General features: G+C 44.8%; 2 protein-coding genes across 4 annotated transcripts in view; one reads left to right on the forward strand and one right to left on the reverse strand.

The window, feature by feature from the left end:
* LPCAT3 (lysophosphatidylcholine acyltransferase 3) overlaps positions 1 to 22,697 on the forward strand; it is a 254,920-nt gene that overhangs the window by 40,380 nt on the left and 191,843 nt on the right. The gene's annotated exons all lie outside the window — the stretch shown is intronic.
* Positions 21,220 to 22,697, reverse strand: part of CLSTN3 (calsyntenin 3) — a 29,505-nt gene continuing 28,027 nt past the window's right edge. Inside the window, exons 17-18 of one of the 3 annotated variants that reach the window (XM_012472871.3) lie at positions 22,487 to 22,689; positions 21,220 to 22,233 (exon numbers count right to left, since the gene is read on the reverse strand). In XM_012472871.3, the coding sequence (XP_012328294.2) occupies positions 22,093 to 22,233; positions 22,487 to 22,689 (344 nt within the window). In that variant the 3' untranslated portion in view covers positions 21,220 to 22,092. The remainder of the gene's footprint in view (positions 22,234 to 22,486; positions 22,690 to 22,697) is intronic. The other 2 variants (XM_012472870.3, XM_012472872.2) reach the window with 2 other exon arrangements.

Genomic DNA, 22,697 nt, shown 5'->3' on the forward strand with positions numbered 1-22,697 from the left:
TACCATCCCAGCCCAGGGTGCACGAGCGGAGGCAGGCAGGCAGGCAGCAGGTGGCGCCATGGGCCAGGCTTGTTTCCTGGCTGTTCTGCAGATTTCAAAGGTGGAGGCCTCAGGGGGCCACAGGGAATGTCTGTGTAAAGTCATCCCTGGGAAGACAGAGAAATTGCTCTGACGCCGGAGGGGGACAGAATGGCAGGGGACCATAGGACTGCAACATTTCTCCTTTTCCTTGCCTTTTCGCCCTCTTTCGGAGGCCCGGAACCCACGCCCCCTTTTCTTCTGGAGCACACAAATCCCAGCTTTTGGGTGTCCCCTGTTCCCAGGCTGCCATCGTGAGGAAAATACCTAATACCTGATAAACTAAACCCACCAAGGATGAAGAGATGCCCTCCAGAAGTGGCATACTTTTAAAAAGAGTACCCCTAGAGAGACCAATGTTTAAAGGAACCCATCTGATACAGAAGAATTTCAGAACACGAAGGCAAACAGTTTCCCAGTACCACCTAAACGACAGGACACACATAACCTTCTGTTCTGCTAGGAGTTTATAGACTGATTAGCAGTAACTCACTTTGTGTGCAGATCTTGGGAGAACGGTAATAATAATAATTGATGTTTATTGAATGCTTACTAAAATCCAGGTATTAGGTAAAACACTTTATGTATCTCAGTGCTTTTAATCTTCTTAATAGCCCTATTAAATATCTATTACTAGCCCCACTTTACTGATAAGACTTGTGCAAAATCACACAGCTAGGAAGTCAAAATTTAATCCAGGCATAACTCCAGGCACCTACTTCCCAGTCTTAGAGAAGACTTGCTGATAAACCCTGGAGATCTTTGCTCTCCTAGGACACAGAATCATTCACAGAACCTGGTCCACAGTCCCAGAGGTGCTGGGAAAGGGCTAAGAGAATGTCTTTGCGCTTTAATATTTAATTTACTGAAGCTCTAGATTTGAATCCCTAGATTTTGTTAACCCAGATTCAACTTTAAATTCTTATTTCTATTCATAAAAGTAATTTTTATAAAATAAAAATAATTTTTACGTATTCTTTAATTAATATTTGGCTAACTCAAGTTCAACAGGTTAAATTCTTCCAATGTTTAGACACATATTGCATTGACTGTGTGCCAGGCATTGCTTCAAGCACTTTTCAACTGATGATTTATTTAATCCTCCTAATAGCTATTAATAATAAATATCCCCCATTTTACAAATGAGGAAACTGAGGCACAAAAGTTGAGTGACTTGCACAAGGTCATACTAATAAATGGCAAAGCTGGGATTTGAACCCAGACCAGGGTCATCAAAATTTGTAAAGGCTTTGTGGTCCATATAGTCTCTGTTACAGCTACTCAACCCCGCTGTTGAAGCATGAAAGCAGCCATAGGCCACGCTTAAACAAATGAGCATGGCTACATTCTAGTAATGCTTTTTATGGGCACTGAAATGTGAATTTTATATAATTTTCACATCCCAAAATATTATTATTCTTTCGATGTTTTTCAACCATTTAAAAATGTCAAATACTTCTTTTTGAGACAAAGTATGGCTGTGTCACCCAAGTCAGAATACAGTGGCACAGTCTCTGCTTACTGCAACCTCCACCTCCCAGGTTCAAGTGATTCTCCTGCCTCAGCCTTCTGAGTAGCTGGGACTACAGGCGCATGCCACCACACCCAGCTAATTTTTGTATTTTTAGTAGAGACGAGGTTTCACTGTGTTGGTCAGGCTGGTCTCAAACACCTGACTTCAGGTGATCCACCCACCTTGGCCTCCCAAAGTACTGGGATTACAGGCGTGAGCCACCACACCTGACCAAAAAAATGTCAAATACTTCTTAGCTTGAAGACTGTGCAAAAACAGGGACAAGGCCATAGTTTTTGGACCTTTGACCTACACAGTCTTGTTCCAGAGTCCATACTCTTAAACACTGTGCTATATTATTCTTTTGCTTTTTAGAAATAAAAGTCAAATTTCCTACTATTTTTAACTATGTGACATTTAATATTCATATTTTAAATACCTGACAGGGCAAACAACCCTACTAGGCAAAACCTTTCTAAAGTTTTATTCAACCCTGTAAATCTAATAAATCAAAGTTATAAACATTCATTCAATTTTCTTAATCCTCTTAAAGTCATAAGTCTAAAACTTTACTTTCCAAATCAAAGGCTAATCCATCAGATTCTCTAAAACATCAAACATTTTAACTTATGTCATTTATACATCTCTAGAAGGCAAATTTACTGACTCAGGTAAGTCAAGTTTACTGGGCTAAATTTAGAACTACAGTGCAGATACTTACAAGTCAGATTTGAAACCAAGACTCAAGACATAGACATATTCCCAAGACAAGGCTGAGTCACAAATGAGTACTCTCAGCCCTTTTGTAGAGCTGAGCTCTGCCTGCTGTGTCATTGTTCCCGAAGGCCATTTCCTTCACTTGGTAATGATATCCAAGTCATGAGTTACAACTCTTTTTTTTTTTTTTTTTTTTAAGACAGAGCCTCACCCTGTCTCCCAGACTGGAGTGCAGTGGCAGGATCTCAGCTCACTGTAAACTCCGCCTCCTGGGTTTAAGCAATTCTCCTGCCTCAGCCTCCCAAGTAGCTGGGATTACAGGCATGCACACCACACCTGGTTAATTTTCATATTTTTTTTTTTTGTAGGGAACGGGGTTTCACTTTTTTGTAGGGAACGGGGTTTCACCATGTTGGCCAAGCTGGTCTTGAACTCTTGGTCTCAAGTGACCCACCTACCTCAGCCTCCCAAAGTGCTGGGATTATGGGTGTAAACCATTGTGCCCAGCCATGAGTTACAAGTCTACCTAGTTATTATCATCTCATTTAGATACAGCTACTTTCTTTCACAACTTCATTTGAATAAATGAATTTTTTATTTTCTAAGTGTTCAAGTCTACATTCCTTTTGGTTGGACAATGGGTAATACTATGGTTTGAATGTGTCTCCCAAAAACTATGTGTTAGAAACTTATCCCCTTTGCCCTTGTGAGTGGATTAATGTCGCTATGATGGGAGTGGGTTTGTTATAAAAGCAAGCTCTCTCTGGCTTACTTGCCCTTGCCCTCTCACCACATGATGCCCTCCACCATGTTATAATGTAGCAAGAAGGCCCTCATTAGCTGCTGGCACCACACTCCTGAACCATGAACTAAATAAACTTCTATTCCTTATAAATTTTCCAGCCTCCATAACTATAAACTAAATAAACCTCATTTTTCATAAATTACTCAGTCTGTGATGATACTCAGAGTAACAGAAAACAAAGTAAGACAGGTAGGAAATGGGGGATGACCCCATCTGATTTGATTCTTTAGTTTCTTAATGACGTCAGATGCAGAGTAATAGGAGGTTCCATGCTCTGGAAATTGCAAATCAAGTTACACTCTTTACACATGTATATTTGGAAGAGCTTGTTGGTTATGATTATTTATCCCTCCTTGCAGCCCTAGTAGTCATCATTGGCAGAGACAACTTGGCAAAGGATGAAAGAGGTGTGTGTGATGAAATGCAGCAAACCCCCAAAGCCAGGACCTTCTAAATAGACCTGAAGAAATCTTAATTTGCTTTAAAAGTGTTCAAAGTAGTGATATCTAGATATACTCAGGTATACCCAGCACCAGGCACCTAGGTTTGGATACAAAGTATCTTAACTCCATCCCTGGCCACCCAGTAGAGAATGCTGCCAGATAGTAGCAACGACTGTGGTACACACTGTCTTTACCCCTGTGTCTTAGTCTGTTCTGGCTGCCATAATAAAATACCTTAGACTGGGTGACTTATAAACAACAAACATTTACTTCTCGCAGTTCTGCAGGCTGAGAAGTCCCATCAAAGCACCCGCAGATTCTCAGTTTCAGTGTCTGGTGAGGTTCTTGCTTCTTCATAGATGGTACCTTCTTGCTGCATCCTCACATAGTGGAAGGGCTAGCCATCTCTCTGGGATCTAGTGACACTAATCCTATTCAGGAGGCAGAGCCCTCATAACCAAATCATCTCCCAAAAGCCTCCTAACCACCTCCTAATATTGGCCTCACATTGGGGGTCAGGATTTCAACATATGAACTATGGGGGAGACACAAATGTTCAGACCATAGCATCCTGCTTCTAGTAGAATCTTAGCACCTTTGAAATCCAGAGAAGTTTCAGAATATGTCATCCTTGCCAAATCCAGCTGGGAAACCTTTGATTCTCCCCACACAGAAGGAAGGAAGGAAAAAAGAAACCAAGATTTTTTGACTTGGGAATATTTCCCCAAATGAGTGGTTTTTTGCTCCCTTTTCAGGATTTTTTTCACCAAATATCTATAGCATACACAGATAAAGCTGTCCATCAGAGATGACAAGCTGTGTGTGTGTGTGTGTGTGTGTGCGCGCGCGCACGCGCGCGTAGAAAGATACTGCTTTGGGAAAAATGGAATAGACATACTTTTCTCTATTCCTCCCATTCAGTACAACTTAAAACCCTGAACATTATTTGTAAACCAAATATAAGGAGACTCTAAAAGATGTAGAAAAGAAGGCAGACTGGCTAGGGACCACAGGACCCAAGAAACAACATGGTAATGCGTCCCATGGGTTTTCTTTTTCCCTCACATATCTCATATTGAGTGTTAAAGAGGCCAGCAACCCAGAAACACCAACATGCCCAGACAAAATAAGCTCCAATATAAGCCTGCTCTCTCTAACCAAAGGACCAGAAGAGGGGCAGCCTACCAAGACAGAAACTTCTGCAATAACCACTACATTCCAGCTAAACACCAGATTTAAAACTATGCCCCCACCCACACACCCAGCGAAGGCCAAGGGCAGCTGGCAGAAATTGACCTTCGGCAAGGGCGTCTACTGGGCTGTCTGAAGGGGCTGGCAGGCAGTGTCCGTGGGTTGCAGTGCCACCCTTCCAAGCCTCTACTAGCCTCCTGTGGCTTGGACAGAGTCTTGAGGATACACAGGATCCAGAATCCACGGGGTCTGGAGCATAAGGTTTATCTCAAGTCTCAATTGAACTGTCTCCTCCTGTCAGACAGGGACAGCTGGGAGGATGAGCCCCAAGAACCTCAAGAACCCAACAAGGTGCCCCTAGAAGACAAAGAGACAGATGAACTTTGGGCATCCTTGGAGGCAGCTGCCAAGTGGAAGCTCTCAGATTTGGAGCAGACCCAAGGAGCTCTCCAAACCAGACAGAGAAAGAAGAAGCGGCCTGGGTCTTGACTTCCTCCCTCATGAGGCTGTAACAAGACACCCCAGTACCCCCGCCTGGGGTGGTGTCAGAGAAGGTCAAGTAGGAAGCCATGACTTTCATCCCCACAGGCCAGTAATGTGACCCCTCAACCCCCTGTAGCATCAGTAGAGACCATGTGAGAAGCGGGAACTAACACTCTGCCCAGCCAGCCCCTACTACTCTGAATGTCACTGGAGGCCAAACAGGAAACCTGTACTTCTACCTCTAGGTGACAGTAATAAGGCAGCATCTTCCCTTTCCCTGCCAAAGTATTGCCCAAAACAAAAGTCAATTAAAACAAAAGCCTTAAATAAGACCCAGAGTCTCATAACATAATGCAAAAAGATTCAGATTTCAATCAAAAATCACTCATCATACCAAGAACATCTCAAACTGAATGAAAAATGTCAACCAATAAATGCCAACACCAAAATGACAGTGATATTAAAATTATTTTGACAGTCACTATAAAATTGTTTCAATTAGTAATTACATACACACTTGAAACAAATAAAACTACAAAGAGCTTCAGCAAAGAAATAGAAGCTATAAAGAAAACCAAACAGAAACTTTATAACTGAAAAAGACAATAACCAAAACATACAAACTCAGTGGATGAGCTCAACAATAGAATAGACAGAACAGAGGGAAGAATCAGTGAACTGGAAGACAGCACAATGGAAATTACTCAATCTGAACAACACAGAAAAAACAAACTGAAAAAAATAACAAGAGCCTCAAGACCTGTGGAATTATAACAAAAAAATCTAACAGTTGAGTCATCAAATTTGTCAGAAGGAGAGAAGAAAGATGGCAGAGCTGAAGAAGTACTCAAGGAAATAATGGCTGAAAATATCTTTAATTTGGCAACAGACATAGCCTAAAGATTAAAAAAGCTGAGCAAATTCCAAACAGGATTAACTCAGAGAAATCCATACCAAGACACATCACAATTCAACATCTGAAAACTAAAAACAAACAGGCAAAAAAAAAACCTTGAAAGCAGACAGAGAAAAATCATACCTATGGGTGAAAAATGATTCAAGAGAGAGCAGATTTCTCATCAGAAACCACAGAGGCCAAAAAGAAGTGGCACAATGTTGTTTTAAGTGTTTGAAGAAAAGAGCTATCAACTCAGAATCCTGTATTGGGATAGCATTAGTTTTCCATTGCTGCTATAAAAGTTTTCCGCAAACTAAGCAGCTTAAAACAACATAAATTTGTTATCTTATAATTCTGGAGAGTCAGAAATCTGAAAAGGGTCGCACTATTCTAAAACTAGAGGTGTCAGCAGAGCTATGTTCCTTCTGGAGACGGTAGGGAGAAATCTGTTTTCTTTTTTTTTGAGACAGAGTCTCACTCTGTGGCCAGGCGCCAGGCTGGAGTGCAGTGGTGCGATCTCGGCTCACCGTAACCTCCGCATGCCGGGTTCAAGCAATTCTCCTGCCTCAGCCTCCTGACAGCTGGGACTACAGGCACGCACCACCACGCCCAGCTAATTTTTGTACTTTTAGTAGAGACGGGGTTTCACCATGTTGGCCAGGATGGTCTCGATCTCTTGACCTCGTGATCCGCCCACCTCGGCCTCCCAAAGTGCTGGGATTACAGGCGTGAGCCACTGCGCCCGGCCGAGAAATCTGTTTTCTTGTCTTTTCCAGCTTCTAGAGGCCACCCGATTCTTCGGTTAACGGCACCTACATCTGTCTTCAGCCAGCAATGTCTGACCAAGCCCCTCTAACACTGTCACACCTCTGTTTCTCTCCCTCTCCCACATATAAGGACCCCAGTGATCACATTGGGCCCACCTGGATAATCCAGAATCATCTCTCCGTTCTCTCTCCATATCCTGGAGGATAATCTCCAGGACCTCTACCACATTCATTGATTCTAAAAAGTTATTACACCAAGAGAATGGGGTAATAACTTTTTTAAGCCACTTAGTTTGGGAAAAAAAATTATAGCAGCAATGAGAAGACAAGCCACTGATTTGGAGAAAATATTTGCAAAACTCCTATGTGATAAAGGACTGTTATCCCAAATTAAAAATAACTCTTAAAACTCAACAATAAGAAAATAAAATGGGCCAATTAATACCTTCCATCTTCCACCATTATTTCTCTTTGCCATGTAGCCTAGCATATTCACAGGTTCCAGACAGTAGGATGTGGACATCTTTGGGAATGCACCACATCCACTGAAAATATCCTTCAGGAATGGATGGAAAATCAAGACATTCTCAATGAAGGAAAATGAAAATAATTTGTCCCCATCAGACCTACCCTGAGTGAATAGCTAAAGGGAGTTCTTAAAGCAGAAAGGAAACAATAAAAGAAGGAACTCTGGAACATCGTGAAAGAAGGAAAGACGCAGTAAGCAAAAATATGGGTCAATACAGTAGGCTCAAGTTTCCTAAAATATGTTCGATGATTGAAGAAACATCATATCATTGTTTGTTTTTTGGAATAAGCACTAGCTCAAGAAATGAAACTTGAGTTGTCCAACCAGTTACTTATACTCACCATCTATGAGTTTCAGCAACTTCACCTTGACACTCACCACGTTTTCCCATCTACAACCTGAAGGGATACAGCACAACGGATTTCTAAAAGTCCCTGTCTTAAAATCTGTGACTGTTGTGTAGTATGTACTGTCAAATGCCTTCTATAAAAGCCAGTCCCATTGTCCATTTCAATTCAATAATTCAGCAAGTGTGTATTAAGCACCTACTGAGCACAAGTCCCCATGCTAATTCCCTAATTCCTTATTATTTATAATTCATTATTATTTAGGCATTTACTTTGATATTTACATTATCTTTAAATCTCCTCCCGGGGCTTAACCTTACCAGTCCCACCACCACCACATACACATGCTTCTTGTCCAAAAAAGCATTTTCAAGCAGGCTGCTCCCCATCAGCTGCCCAAGTTGGCTTCCTGTGAGACCTCTACCACATTCATTGGTCCTAAAAAGCAGCATTTTAAGAAAAGGAGAAGACAAGACACTAATTTCGAGAAAACATTTGCAAAACCCATATGTGATAAAGGACTGTTATCCAAAATTTTAAAAGAACTCTTAAAACTCAATAGTAAGAAAACCAACAACTCAATTTGAAAATAGGCAAGACATCTGAATAGGCAAAAGAAGATATACAGATGGCAAATAAGCATATGAAAAGATGCTTAGCGTCATATGTCATTAAGAATTGCAAGTTAAAACAACAATGAGAGACCACCACATACCTATTGGAATGGCCAAAATACAAAACTCTGGCAACACCAAATGCTGGCAAGGGTGTGGAGCAAGAGGAACCCTTTTTTGTTGCTGGTGGGAATGCAAAATGGTACAGCCACTTTGGGAAGACAGGCAGATTCTTACAAAACTAATCATACTCTTATCATATGGTCCAGCAATCAAACTCTTTGGTATTTAACCAAATGAATTGAAAACTTATATCCACACAAGACTTTGCACAATATTATGCATAAACACCAAAACCTGAAGAAGAAAACCAAGATGTCCTTTAGCAGATGAACAGATAAACTGTGGTTCATCCATACAATGGAATATTATTCAGCAATAAAAAGAAATGAGCTATCAAGCCATTAAAAGGCATGGAGGAAGCTTAAATCCATATTACTAAGTGAAAGAAGCCAATCTGAAAAGGCTTTGTACTGTATGATTCCAACTGTATGACATTCTGGAAAAGGCAAAGCTATGGAGACAGCAAAAAGATCAGTAGTTGCCAAGGGGCGGATGTCAGGGAGGACGGATGAGTAGGTGGAAGATAGAGCATTTTTAGGGCAGTGAAACCACCCTGTAATGGTGAACACATATCATTATACATTTGTCAAAACCCATAGAACTTACAACACAACGAGTGAAGCCTAATGAAAATTATGAACTGTGGGTGACCATGATGGGTCAATGTAGATTCATCGATTGTAACAAATGTATCTCTCTGGTAAGGGATATTGAGAGTGGAGAAGTCTGGGACTGGGGACAGGTGTATGTGGGAACTCTCTGCTTTCTGCTCAGTTTTTCTGTGAACCTCAAACAGCTCTAAAAAGTAAAGTCTATTTAAAAAAAAGTGTTACTGGGCTTCTTCAGACAAAAGTAGAGTATGTTTCCTACTGCCTTTTGTTGCAGAATTTAGCCAGCTCAGTGCCCTTCCTCCCACACCATTTCTCCAACACAGAGGAGATAGCACACACCATTGGTTACACACAGCCTGTATTCTACAGACCTTGGCTGATGACGGAGTGAGCAAGATATATTATGTGTCTCAGGGTAGCACCTGTTAGCATCTGCTAAAAATTCCCTGCTAAAATTAAAGATCAATGATATCAAGTAGATAGTATGTCATGATATAGTCATATAAAATAAATTGTAATTCCAGGCATGAGTCCCAGGAGCATGGGTCTCCTTCCTCCTCACATCCTTATTCTTGGGTGTAAGTTCCCCCTTCTGCACAATATTGTAGAAGAGATGACAATAACTGAAGTTATATCAGTAACTCACATTTTTAGGGAGTACTCCAGTTCCAGAAACTGTGCTAAACACATTCTCAAGAGTTCTTAGTAACTTTAAGAATGTGGGAGCCTGGGTGCAGTGGCTCATGCCTGTAATCCCAGCACTTTGAAAAGCTAAGACAGGTGGATTACCTGAGGTCAGGAGTTCAAGACCAGCTTGGCCAACATGGTGAAACTCTGTGTCTACTAAAAATACAAAAATTAGGTAGGTGTGTTGGCAGGCGCCTACAATCCCAGCTACTTTCAGGAGGATGAGGAAGGAGAATCGCTTGAACCCACGAGGTAGAGGTTGCAGTGAGCCAAGATAATGCCATTGCACTCTAGCAAAACTCCATCTAAAAAAAAAAAAGAATATGGGAGACAAGCAGGATTATCTGGTGAATTACCTGGAGAGCTCCTTTCAGTTGGCAAGAGGCTAGCTTGGAGGGGTGGGAAGATCATCCTCCACTTTCTCCCAGCAGGGCATGCCACTCCAGACAGAACTCAACTTCCCTAGTGATCAATGGCTTTCCAACATCTCCTCCAAGTAAGAAAAGTTATGCCTGATCTCAGTATATTTCAAGGTCTCTAGATGCTGGACTTCATGCTTTCCTAGCTATTGCTGTAAATGATTCGCACTCAAACTCAGACTGTCAAGGCCGCAAAGCCACCCATACTTGCCTCTTAAAACTCACAGCAATAGAAAGAGGGAGCCTTCTACACCACCCTCTTCAAGATGCTGAGAGAACAGGGAACTTATTCACCTGTTGACTCTTCCACCTGCTTCAACCCATAGCAAATGACCCACTAGAGTCTTCCCTAAGGACTTTGCAAGAAAGAATGTAAGCCTCATGACAGCAGGGACTTCAGCCAGCTCAGTGCTGTATCTCCAGGACCTAGAACTGTGCCTGACACACATAGTAGATAATGTTTTAATTTGTTTTATTATTTTTAGGTATGATAAATCCAAAAGATCAGAAAATGATTGCCATTGAAAAGATAGTTTGTTACAGTTCCCAGAGAAGTAGGGGGGTACACCATATCACAAGGGGCCAAATGTGATAAAGAAAAAAAAAGAAGAGAGGGAAAGAGGAAAGGAGAAGGAAGGAAGGAAGGAAGGAGAGAGAAAGCCAGCCATCAAGCCATGAAAATAAATGGAAAAACCTTAGAATTTCTATATGAAAGAAGCCAAACTGAAAGGCTACATAATGTATTATTTTAGCTATATGACATTCTGAAATAGGCAAAATTTGAATTGCTCTAATAACCTAAAAGACAACCCTAGTGGTGAGTCCTTTGGGATACTTGTCATTGTCCCATGCCCAACAAGGATTTCTACTGGACATAGTTTTTATAAGTCTAGTGAAAAAGAAAGCAACTGGGCTTTTACTATGTTTTCCTTTTAGAGTCTCACTTCTGCAGAGAAGGCTTAAGTATAAGTAGCAAGGCATTATGCAAGTGAGTTATAAGCATTTGCCAGTGAATGAACTCTGACAAAAGAAGTATTTTTAAAGCAAAACGTAAAAGGAAAAGTGCAAAGAAAGTGACAATAATAAAAGAAAATGTCGTTATGGAAAATGATAACTTAAGGGCAGGAAACGAGAAAAGGCAAGACCAATATTCCTCCTAGGGTGTGCATCCTAGAGGGAACACTAATGTTGAAAGCTCTGGAGCATTCAGAGGGCAGCCAACAATATAGGATGCCAGAAACCCAGAGTACCTGAGTATCAGCCAGTGAGGGTCCCCACACCAAATGCCAGAAATTCCAGAGTACCTGGAGGCTAACCAATGCCAAAAACCTCTGAGCATCTAGGGAAAAGTCAACAGTAAACCCCAAAGGCCTGGTTGGGCCACAGAACAATGTGATTCTAATGTCCCAGAGTCAACCCAATGGGAGGGCTCTCACAACCAAGTTACCTGCTTTAAACAATTGCTGCCCAAATACCATTAACAGAAAGTCAAAGCAAAAAAACACTGCAATCAAAACATACATTTAAGAACTGAAGATAAAATGGCTGGCTATTTAATAAAGAAATAGGAAAGACAAGTCAAAGAGTCAAAGCATGTTGTAAATGATCTGTGTAAGTCACAATAAGGTTTGTGAAGGGTAATTTATGAAAGGAATTCTGTGTATGATTAAGCTAGCCGTAATTAAAATGAAATTGTTTCAAATAGATTTTCTACTTTGGGAGGCCAAGGTGGGTGGATCACCTGACGCCAGGAGTTCAAGACCAGTCTGCCAACATGGTGAAACCCCATCTCTACTAAAAATACAAAAATCAGCCAGGTGTAGTGGTAGGCACCTGTAATCCCAGCTACTTGGGATGCTAAGGCAGGAGAATCACTTGAACCCAGGAGGCAGAGGTTGCAGTGATCTGACAAGATCGTGGCACTGCACTGCTGCCTGGGTGCCAAAGGGAGACTCCTCTGTCTCAAAAATAATAATAATAATAAATAAAATAGACTTTCTAATAAATGGTCTACATGTTAAAACCAAATTTTCTTAATGTACTGATTTGCTAAATTATGGGAAATTTTGCTTTCAATACTATAACCAGTTGAGTTTTTCTGTTTGTTTGTTTTTATATTTTATTGCCTTTTAGGTTTTGGGGTACATGTGAAGAACATGCAGGATTGTTGCATAGGTACATACATGGCAATTTGGTTTGCTGCCTTCCTCCCCATCACCTGTATCTGGCATTTCTCCCCATGTTATCCCTCCCCAACCAGTTGAGTTTTTTTAAGCTTCTCAAATTTGTGTCTCCAGTCTTTTCTGGGCCATCTCTTCTCCATCTCTTAGATTTCTTTGGATTCTGTCATTCTTTCTAATCTAATTACTGATACAAGTTTCACACACACACACACACACACACACACACACACAACCATCATTGTGAATATTTTAAATGTCTAATGTGTATGAGAAAGACTATTTCCAGGTACCTGGGTTTCTAATCAATATTTAATTTATTAAAATTATAATTATAAAACCTGAGTTTGCATAAACATTTAAATTCAACTTACAAATCTTGAAATTCTGTCTATAAATGTACTAAATGTTGGTTTTTTAAAATATCACTTTCACTTGTTCTTTGATTGATGTTTAACTCAAACAGATTTACATTTTCTTAGCAATTAGTCCCATTTACAAAGTTAGTACATTTTTCGTAACTGTTATAAGCCATATTCACATGCTTAATGTATTTGATTTTTTTTCTCATGCCTTTTCATTTCCTGACAAGGTAGACTTAGAATCCTTACATACAAAATCTTGCTCACCACTTAAGCAACTCTTGTAAATCTAATTACTTGATTTTCCATATTCAGATGTTTGATTTGTCCTATATGTTATAATACTGCTTACAAGCTTGAGCAGCATCTTATACCTTTCAACTAAAACTCATCAGTCTAAAATCAACACATATCAAGTTGAAAACACAATTTAAATTCAGATTTAATTTAAATTCATACAGATTTTTAAATTTATCTTAAACTTGACACCATAATATTATAATTTACCTCACTGACTCTATACTAAGTTTCACCCCTTCTCAGACTTGTAGAGTCATTTACCCCACTAAGCAAAGCAGTTTGACCTTCTCAGGAAGATTGTGGTTATTAGGTCAAAAACTTAGTATCTATTATGGAATGAATGTTTGTGCTCCCTTCTCCTAAACAAATTTATATATTGAAATTCTAACCCCCAGTGTGATGGTATTAGGTTGGTGCAAAACTAATTGCGGGTTTTAACCCGCAATTAGTTTTGCACCAACCTAATATTAGAAGGTGGAGCCTTTGGGAGGTAATTAGGACATGAGGGTGGAATGCCCATGAACCCAATTAGTGTCTTTCCTTATAAGAAGAGATGTGAGTGCTCATTCTCACTCTCTGCGCACTCCACCATGTGCAAGAAGACAGATATCTACCAGCCAGGAAGAGAACCCTCACCAGGAACCAAGTCTTCTGACACCTAGATCTTGGACTTCCCAGCCAACAGAATTTTGAGGAATAAATATAACTTGCTTAAGCCAGTGGTCACCCACCTTTTTGGCACCATGGAACAGTTTCATGGAAGACAATTTTTCCACAGAGTGGAGGGTGTAATGGTTTTGGGATGATTCAAGCACATTACATTTATTGTGTACTTTATTTCTATTAATATGGCACTGCAATATATAGGAAAATAATTATACAACTCACCATAATGTAGAATAAGTTGGAGTCCTGAACTTGTTTTCCTGCAACTAGACGTCCCATCTGGGGATGATGAGAGACATTGACAGATCATCAGGCATTAGATTTTCACAAGGAGTGAACAACCTAGATCCCTCACAGGCGCAGTTCACAACAGGGTTCATGCTTCTATGAGAATCTAATGCCACTGCTGCTCTGACAAGAGGCAAAACTCAGGCAGTAACACCAGCAATGGGGAGCAGCTGTAAATACAGATGAAGCTTCACTCGCTTGCCTGCCACTCACCTACTGCTGTGGCACCCTGGTTCCTAACAGACCACGGACTGGTACTAGTCAGTGACCCAGGGGTTGGGGACCCCTGGCTTAAGCCACCCAGGCTATGATATTCTGTTACAGCAGCCCAAATTGACTAAGACAGTGCTATAAAACAGTTACTTGTCAGAATGAAGAGCAGGACAAAAGAGCTACATGCTGCCAAGGTCATTCTTGCCAGTGACCTCATGAGCATTCTCCTGGTAGATTTACCTCTGCTGACCACAGGGCAGAAATTTGACTGGACTGTTTCACAGCTCACATCAGCAGAGCATCTTTTGCATTGTGCCTTCTCTCATCTTAGGTCGATGGAACAGTACTGCACATGCACCTGGATCTTTATCAAGTTTCCCTCACTTAATAAGTTCTGCGTCTGTTTTGCATTTTTCTTGTCTTACCAGACTCTATGGCCCTGTCAATGGCCTTGTCTAATCCGGTAATTGAGGGTCATCAGACCCACATACTCCTTTTTTCTTTCATACCTATCTGACCTGGCCTCTAAGTCCTTATACTCCTTTCGTATGTGTCTAGCTTGTCTTCAAAGACCATAAACCTTTCTCCCAATGAAATTTCTCTCTTCTTCCTCCATCTTAATCAGCCTTTAATTTTCCTTTGTTTTTATTTATTTCCACTGCATCTGTTCGACAAGAAAAACTACATTCTATGTTGTTTCGTTGTTGCTGCTGCAGTTGCCTTTAACTAGTTCTTCCTTGATTCCTTAAGCAAATCTGATTCCTAGAATGTTCTAAACATAGGCTTGTTAATTGCCTTCTTGAGTCTTTGAGTTTGCAGTAGTTCAGTTATCTCTATATCTTAACAAGAAAATGGTATATAATAAGGGATTCTTGCTCCTTTTGATATCTACATTGAAAAAAATATAATACTTTTAGTAGGAAAAGCCACAGTCTGGGTCTCCAAAATTCAACTTCATGGCTAAGGATTATATAGGTAACCAAAGGATTATAAAGATTACAATTCAACAGCCACCTTGAGATGGTTGAAAATAACTTCTCAGAGCTTGTGCAAGCCTCATGATCTGAGCTCAAGGCATCTCCACACTTTACTGTCTCATCCCATGGTATAGCTCCCAATGACAGTAAGAAACTGACCAGGCATGGCCCACATAGGCCTGCACAAATCTCACACACACATGCTCAGGAAAGCAACTTAGCTTCTTTTTAGATTTGAAGCTCAGACTGAAAACCTGGCTGAAAAACACAACAGAACAAAAAAAAATATCATTCCATCCACCAATGCTTACCTAGAAAGCTTTTATATCTGAGATTCTGCGCATTTTGAGATGAGACCAAAAGACTTTCTATATGGTGAGCTAACTTCTATCTTTGCCTTCCATGCAGCACTAAATCACCTTTGTCCATGCAGTTGAAGATTGGCCACAGAAATTGGCATCCAAAACTCTGTGAGATCTTCCTTACTAAGACCCTAGCAGCTCAGTTCCTGTGTGCTAAAGCCCCCATCTATTAAAAAATAATAACAGGCTTGGCGTGGTGGCTCATGTTTGTAATCCCAGCACTTTGGGGGGCCAAGGTGGGCAGATCACCTGAGGCTGGCAGACCACCTGGCTAATACAAAAATTAGCCAGGCATGGTGGCACATGCCTGTAATCCCAGCTACTCGGGAGGCTGAGGCAGGAGAATAGTTTGAACCCAGGAGGCAGAGGTTGTGGTGAGCTGAGATGGTGCCATTGCACTCTAGCCTGGGCAACAAGAGCAAAACTCCATCTCAAATAATAGTAATAACACTGTGCCTGTTTAAAACAACCTGGCAATGATAAAAATAGTTACCCTCCTATGGGCATTGGCCACAATAAGCTTCTGTGAGCTGCGAATGTGAAAGAAACCAGTTGTGTCTGGCTCCAAAGGATGTGTTCAAAACCACAACCCCATGTGGAGTGGGCTTCAGATGGGTGAAGCTTGAGGAAGTCTGCCATCCCTAAAACCCCAAGCTTTTAAAGACCCAAGCATCACTGGAACTAGGGACGGTTTTGTTTACCTCCCTGTAATTAATGACAATGATAGCTAACAAGTATCACACACATTACAGTACGTCAATTCTGAGTTATTCAGAAAAGAGATGGCTGGAATAATTATCTTATTTATAGCTAACAAGTATCATACACTTTACAGTACGTCAATTCTGAGTTATTCAGAAAAGAGATGGCTGTAATGATTATCTTATTTAAGCCTCATTCAACCCCTTGAATAAGTAATTTCCCCATTTAGGTGATGATCCAACCCTTAGAGAAGATGAAGACCAAGACTCAACACTAAGTTCCTGGGATTTGAACACAGGCAGCACTGACAGCAAAGTCCATATTCTCAACCCCCTCCCCACCACTGCGCCCAGCAAGAGGGGCCCTCTGTGCTTTGGAATTTCCTCAAAGCAAAAAGATGGCATAGCAAGAGTAGGTCCCTGAGGAAGAGGGTCAGTAGTCCAACGGTCTGGGAGACGGCTAGACTTTCAGGGGGCATGAGCAGCCTGCATCCTCCTTGGGCCTGGTACCCTGGGGCTTAATACAGTGGTTCTCTAAAAATAGTGTTTGCCTCGCTTCACTGCTTCATGACTTTGGACTTATCTTCCCTCTCTGTAGTGCCATGGAAAGAAAACTACTCTCCTTTCAGTGGCCTAACTAAAAATCAGAGGTTTTTTCAAATGCTGCTTTTGCCTCCTGGTAACAGCCTCTTCCCCCAGAGCCAGCCACACTGTGACCCAAGGAGAAAGGGTGGCAGAATCCCAACCTGCAAGTGTGGAAGGGAAGAGACCACCTCTGATGGGGGAGGAGGTAGGGTAGATGCGACACAGCTGGGGTGAGAACTTCCAAACCTGGAGTCAGGTCGCTGAGACTGGATATTGGGACAGAGGCTCCCTTATCCTTATGAATTAGAATCCCCACCCAGGAAATACAGGATTCCTACTCCTTTTCTGACAACGCCAGCTCCACCACATCCCGGAGTCTTCAAACCCCTCCTCCTATCCACTGTCGCTAAATTTAGAGCCTCATCTGTCCTCTTCCTGTAGGACGTGGATATTTTAAGTGCTCCGCAGTGTGGTGCCGCAGGAGAGGCAGTGACGCCAGCACCGTGGAGATAGGCACGTCAGCTCCTCCTCTCTGCCTGTCAGACACGCCCACCTGCCCGGGCTCATCCATCTCTCTCCACCCCTGTCTCCGTTCCTCTTGTTCTTTCGTTCTCCCGGGAGGCCGCCAGAGGGAGCACACTGCGAGCCCCGGCAGATTGCTGGAGAGTTTAGTATAAACAGTGCACAGAGGAACCTGATTAATGGACACACTCATCTCCAGTTCATGTTTATGGGCACCTCAGGGAAACACTCCAGGGTCTGAAAGGTTCACTGGCTCAACACACAGTCCAGAAGAGTTCCTAGTTGGGATCGGTCTGGGGATATAGGGGACCTACATTGGGGAGCCCCTGACATGGACCTAATATCTGAAGGGAATGTGAGATTTCCCACAGCACTTAGAAGGCTGGGAGCACATGTGACCTTCTAGGCCCACCCCAAGGAAGCCCCCTGGGTGGAGGTGCATCAGCCCAAAGGCTGCAGGGTGGAATGCAGACTTTGGAACTGGGTAGAGCCACACCTCTGCACACCGCCAGTGCGTTTGTGTCCAGCTGCCCTGACGGCACAAAAGCGAGTTTCCAGGTCTCTGGTCTGGTGACAGGAAGAAGGACACGCTTTGTTCTTGAACTGGTGCTTATAGCTGCCTCTACAGCATCGCTTTTCCTCAAGGGCATGCTTTTCATCATGCACCTTTTGAGAAGCTAATTAATTTTCACTGCTGAGAGTGGACTTAAGAGGAAAACAGCCTTCCATTGCAGAAAGAACGATTTGAGTGATGCCAAGGGAAATGTGTTTACTGTTTCAAATTAAATTGGGAATAGGTGAATTGGAAACCCTGTCTGGGGCCCGACAGCCCCAGGCTTTTCCAGCTTCTCTGAGGGAGATTAGGAAACATCTTTCCAGGAGATCTTGAGCAACAAAATAAACACCCCTGCAGAATCCTGCCTGCTGCCCCTTCCCTGCGTCACGGGAGCTGGCCTCCTGCCTCAAGCCTGACCCCCTGTTCAGTGTGTATTCGAGTGTGTGTGTGTCAGAGGCAGAGATTGAGAGAGGGAGGGAAGTCAGCAAGTGACAGCAGAAGTTCAGGGCATGTGGTGGCACAAGGAATTCAAGGTCTTCTCCAGGCCTCCAGTGCCCATGTGTACCTCCACCCCACATGACATCTCAATGAGCCCAGTAGTCACACGGGGAGATGTGCTGATCATGGGCTGAGACCTGAGCGTCAAACACCGAAAGTGAAGAGGAGAGCCAGGAAAGGTTCCACCAGAAGACATAATCAGTGGTCACAGCTTCTAATTCTGAAGAGCATTTCCAGGAATCTCAGGTCGAGTGGAGCCATTTAAGAGAAAACCCATGTCCAGCCCCAGAGACAGCCAATCCAGGAAGGCCAAGAGCTGGGCCAAGACTGAAGGACATATGCTACCTTGTGGGGTCTGCCGGGGTGTGTGCATCAAGAGGGAAGCAGAGTTCATGGTAAGCTTGGCTTCTCACCTACGGCCCCTACCCCTGAGGCCTGAACTGGAGGCGAATGAGGACCCCCAAGCCTCAAGTCTCAATGACAGTGTGGGGCCTCCAAGGACACACACAAACAGTAGAACCCACTTGGCTTCTGCTCCTCTTCATGGGAAGCTGTGTCTCTGAGACAGGTGAGTGAGGACCAGGAGGATGACAAGAGGGAGGAGGGGGCTGAACACCCACTGAAATTCAGGACCACAGACTATTAATAAAAACTCTCTCTCAAGCCCCTTTGAGAGCCAAAGCTCTCAGATGTCTCAAGGCTGTGACCTTTTGAGTCTCTGAAGGACTCCCGGTAGACAGGCAGGGCGGCCTCCTATGCAGTATTGCCACAGACTGCAGAACATCAGCTTTGCATCTAGGCAGACCAAGACTACGGGAGAGGCTGCTACAGAGCGTCTGCTTGGCCAGGCTCAGTCCCGGGACCTCCCATGCAGTGGGCCACCAATGCAGCTCTCCCCTTTCTTCCTACCAGTGAGTCTTCTCTGAGCCTAAGAACCATACACATCACCTCACTCAGCACTGATGGAGCCCCTGCTGTGTGCCAGGCCCTATGCAAGTTGCTGGAGATACGGAGAATCTGTGGGGAGACAGACATGTCCCACAGCCTTGTAGTCAGCGCTGTCATGGAGGCATGAATAAGGGGTGCCCGAGCACGGCAGAACTCCTGGAAGAGGCAACTCTTGAACCGGGTCTTCAGTGATAGTAGAAGACTGCCAGGCACACGATGGGTAAAGGACATGCCAGGCAGAGGGAACGATACATGCAGACACGGGGCGAGAAAGAGCAGGGTGCGTGTGGGAAGCATACGTGATTTCTGTGACCCCACCACAGGGGTGCAGGAGTGGTGGCAGCAAAGAGGTCAGAGAAGGAGGAAGGCAGAACCTGCCCCACCTGGGTTAAGGGGACCGCTGAGGCTTCAGGACTTGACCCAGGCCTGACAGGGAGGTGGGGAAGGTGCTATACAGGAGAGTGGTCCAACTGAAGTTGCACTTGAGAAAGGCCACTGAGATCCAGAGCTGAGGATGGGTTGGAATAGAGCAAGGTATAGGAGATGAGGGCAGGCGGGAGGCAGGTGGGAGGCTCTTGCCATAGACCAGGCAAAATCACAGAGGGTGCGGGTCAAGGTGGTGGCAGCAGTAGGAGGAATAGAAAGCAAATGACCTATTGGAGAGATTTTAAGGAGTAGGAATGACAGGATTTCATCACCATTTGGCCATGGGGTTGAGGAAGAGGGAGGAATCTAGACTGACTCCCAGATTTCTGGCATAGGCGAATGGGTGAAACATGATAGGGATAGGTCATAGAGAATTTGGGGAAAGGTGGAGTCTGAGTCACAGGAAGGGCAGGTGGATATACCAATAAGTAGTTGTAAATACGAAGTAGGAAAGAGATCTAGGTGGGAGATAAAAATATGGAGGCATCAACACACAGCTGGGAGATTGCCGCCATGGGCAAAGACAATGGAACCTGGTAGGTGTCAGAACGGACATCAGGCAGAGAACCCACCTCCACCCCAACTGTACTACAGGCAACCACAGAGAACCAGGAAGAGCCTAAGGATGCCCTAACCTCTCATGCTGCAGGAAGGAACCAAGACTTGGATCCCGGTATTTTTCCCAGCCAGGACAGCACCAGAGGGATGCTCCCACCAGCAGTTCACTCTTCTGAAATAATTTCTTCTGGTTACCATCCTTTACCACTTGTGGCTAAAGTAAGACCTAGGTCAGAGAACTAACCAGTGGCCCAAAAGGCTGTGGAAGGGCCAGACTCTGCCTGTTGGCAGGCCAGGGGCTGGGCCAGTGTGGAGAGGGTGGAGGCCACTCAGCAGCCATGTGAGGCAGCCACGATGACACGGGGAAGGCAGGCAGACATCCCCTGGGTCTGAGAGCTGAGCCTTGGCCAGCAGGGAAGGCTCAGCCTAGGAACGTTCTCCAGATCCCTTTGGTACAAACAGCAGGGTTGCCTGCCTTCTCCCTGGGGATGCCCGGCAGGCAGTCCGTGAACACAGGCAGTCCGTATACACAGGCAAAATGTTTCAAGTGGTGGGGCAGGGGTGGTGGTGGCCCTAGAAGACACTGAGCGTCTGCCCAGGCGTCCATGGCATCCCCTGAATCTTCTACACTTTTTCAGGGGGTGCTGTGGGAAGGAGGCATGGGAACCATCTGCCCCGGCTTACTTTACAGGTGACCTGGCGTCCTGGAGACTTACTTGGTCGGGACCCCGAGATCACCAGCCCTGCCTACCTCACCTCAGCCCTGAGCAGAGACCCAAACAGCCCCTGAGGCCCCAGAGCCTCCACCCACACCAACACAGGACCAGGCAGGCAGGAGGAGCCTCACTGAGATTTTTTTTTTTCTGATTGTTTTATTTGAAAACCCTAGGATATGTCCCCTCCCTCACCACACCCATCTCCCCGCCCCCTGCCCCAGGACATGACGATGCCACACACACACGCGCACACACACACACACACACACAGGGCCATGAGCTGCACACGGGAACACAGGGGCTGCACTCACGACAACATTGAAAAAATATACATTATATATAATTCCCCCCGGGGCCCTCACACTCCCTCCGGTCCCCGAAACCTGCCTACACTGGGTCACAGAGGAGGGGCCGGGGCTGCAGGACCTCAGGACTGCAAGGGCAGGAGGGGAAAGAGGACAAGAAAGGAAGGAAGTTGGGAAGGAGGGAGAAGCAGGGTCCCCAGACTGAAAGAGAAATGAAGTGGGGGGATCATAAGAGAAGCAGGGACAGCCCGGCTGAGGGAGCCTTGCAGAGGGAGAGAGGCTTCCCATGGACAGGAGAGAGAAGGGAAGGGAGAGGAGAGGGTTTCCTTCAACCCCACCCCAGCCCCAGCCCCAGCCCCAGCCATTGTGACCGTCACCCCCTCCCCAACACAGTGAGTGCTAAGGAGGCAGCTGCCATTGGGGCTAGAAAGGCAGCCGAAGTCCAGCCCACTTTCCAATGCAGCCAGCCCCGGTGCCAGGGGCACACCAGGAGCATGACACAGCCCAGAGGCGAGGAATAGGGGCCCTGAGGAGGGGCGGAGGGGACTCCAGAGGGCCCCCTGGGGTTTTGAGATGAAAGGAGGACTGGTTCTGAAGCCTCTCTCCCTCTTGGTCTCTGTTGTCCCAGAAGGTCCTTCTCCCATGTCTGGAGTGTCTGTTTCACCAGGGCAGAATTCTCCCTCTGCATGGGGAGACGTGTCGCCTTAGTAGCGGTGTGGGGGGGTCTCGATGATGCGTCTCTCATCACTGCTGGGGGAGTCGGCCACCTCCGAGTCACTGCTGTCTTCGTCCTCCTGCTGGCCCCCCGCAGCCCCCGCCACACAGGCCTGCCGATTCTGGTAGGACTGGAGGGTGGTAACAGAGAGGAAAAGGGATCAATGGCCTGCACACACCCCAACCTCTCTTTCAGGGGCCACACTTTCCTCAGTCCCTTTAACCCCTGCTCACTCTCTTCCCTTCCTGAACCTCTCTTTTCCCTCCTGCTCACGGCAGCTCTGCAAACAGCCTCCACCCAGGGCCTGCCCCTCCTCAGGAGTCCTCGCCATGTGTGCTCCGCAGTCTTGACCGTACAGCACCCCCATTCCCCGGGCCTCTCACCTCCATGGGGTTCACGATGATGGTGAGAGCTGAGTCATCCCAGAAGAGGTCCGGGTCCTTGGGGTCACTGGAGGTCCCTGGAGGCCCGCCGGCCCCTGAGATGCGGCGGTGAAGGGAGTGGATGCGCACCAGGCCCAGGACGACCATGAGCACCAGGAAGCCCACGCACACCACGATGATGAGGGTCGCGGCGCTGGGGATCACTGCAGGG

The sequence above is a fragment of the Aotus nancymaae genome, unplaced genomic scaffold (genome assembly GCF_030222135.1).
Source record: "Aotus nancymaae isolate 86718 unplaced genomic scaffold, 86718_ANA_hifiasm-v0.15.2.pri h1tg000016l, whole genome shotgun sequence".
Taxonomy (NCBI): Eukaryota; Metazoa; Chordata; class Mammalia; order Primates; family Aotidae; genus Aotus; species Aotus nancymaae.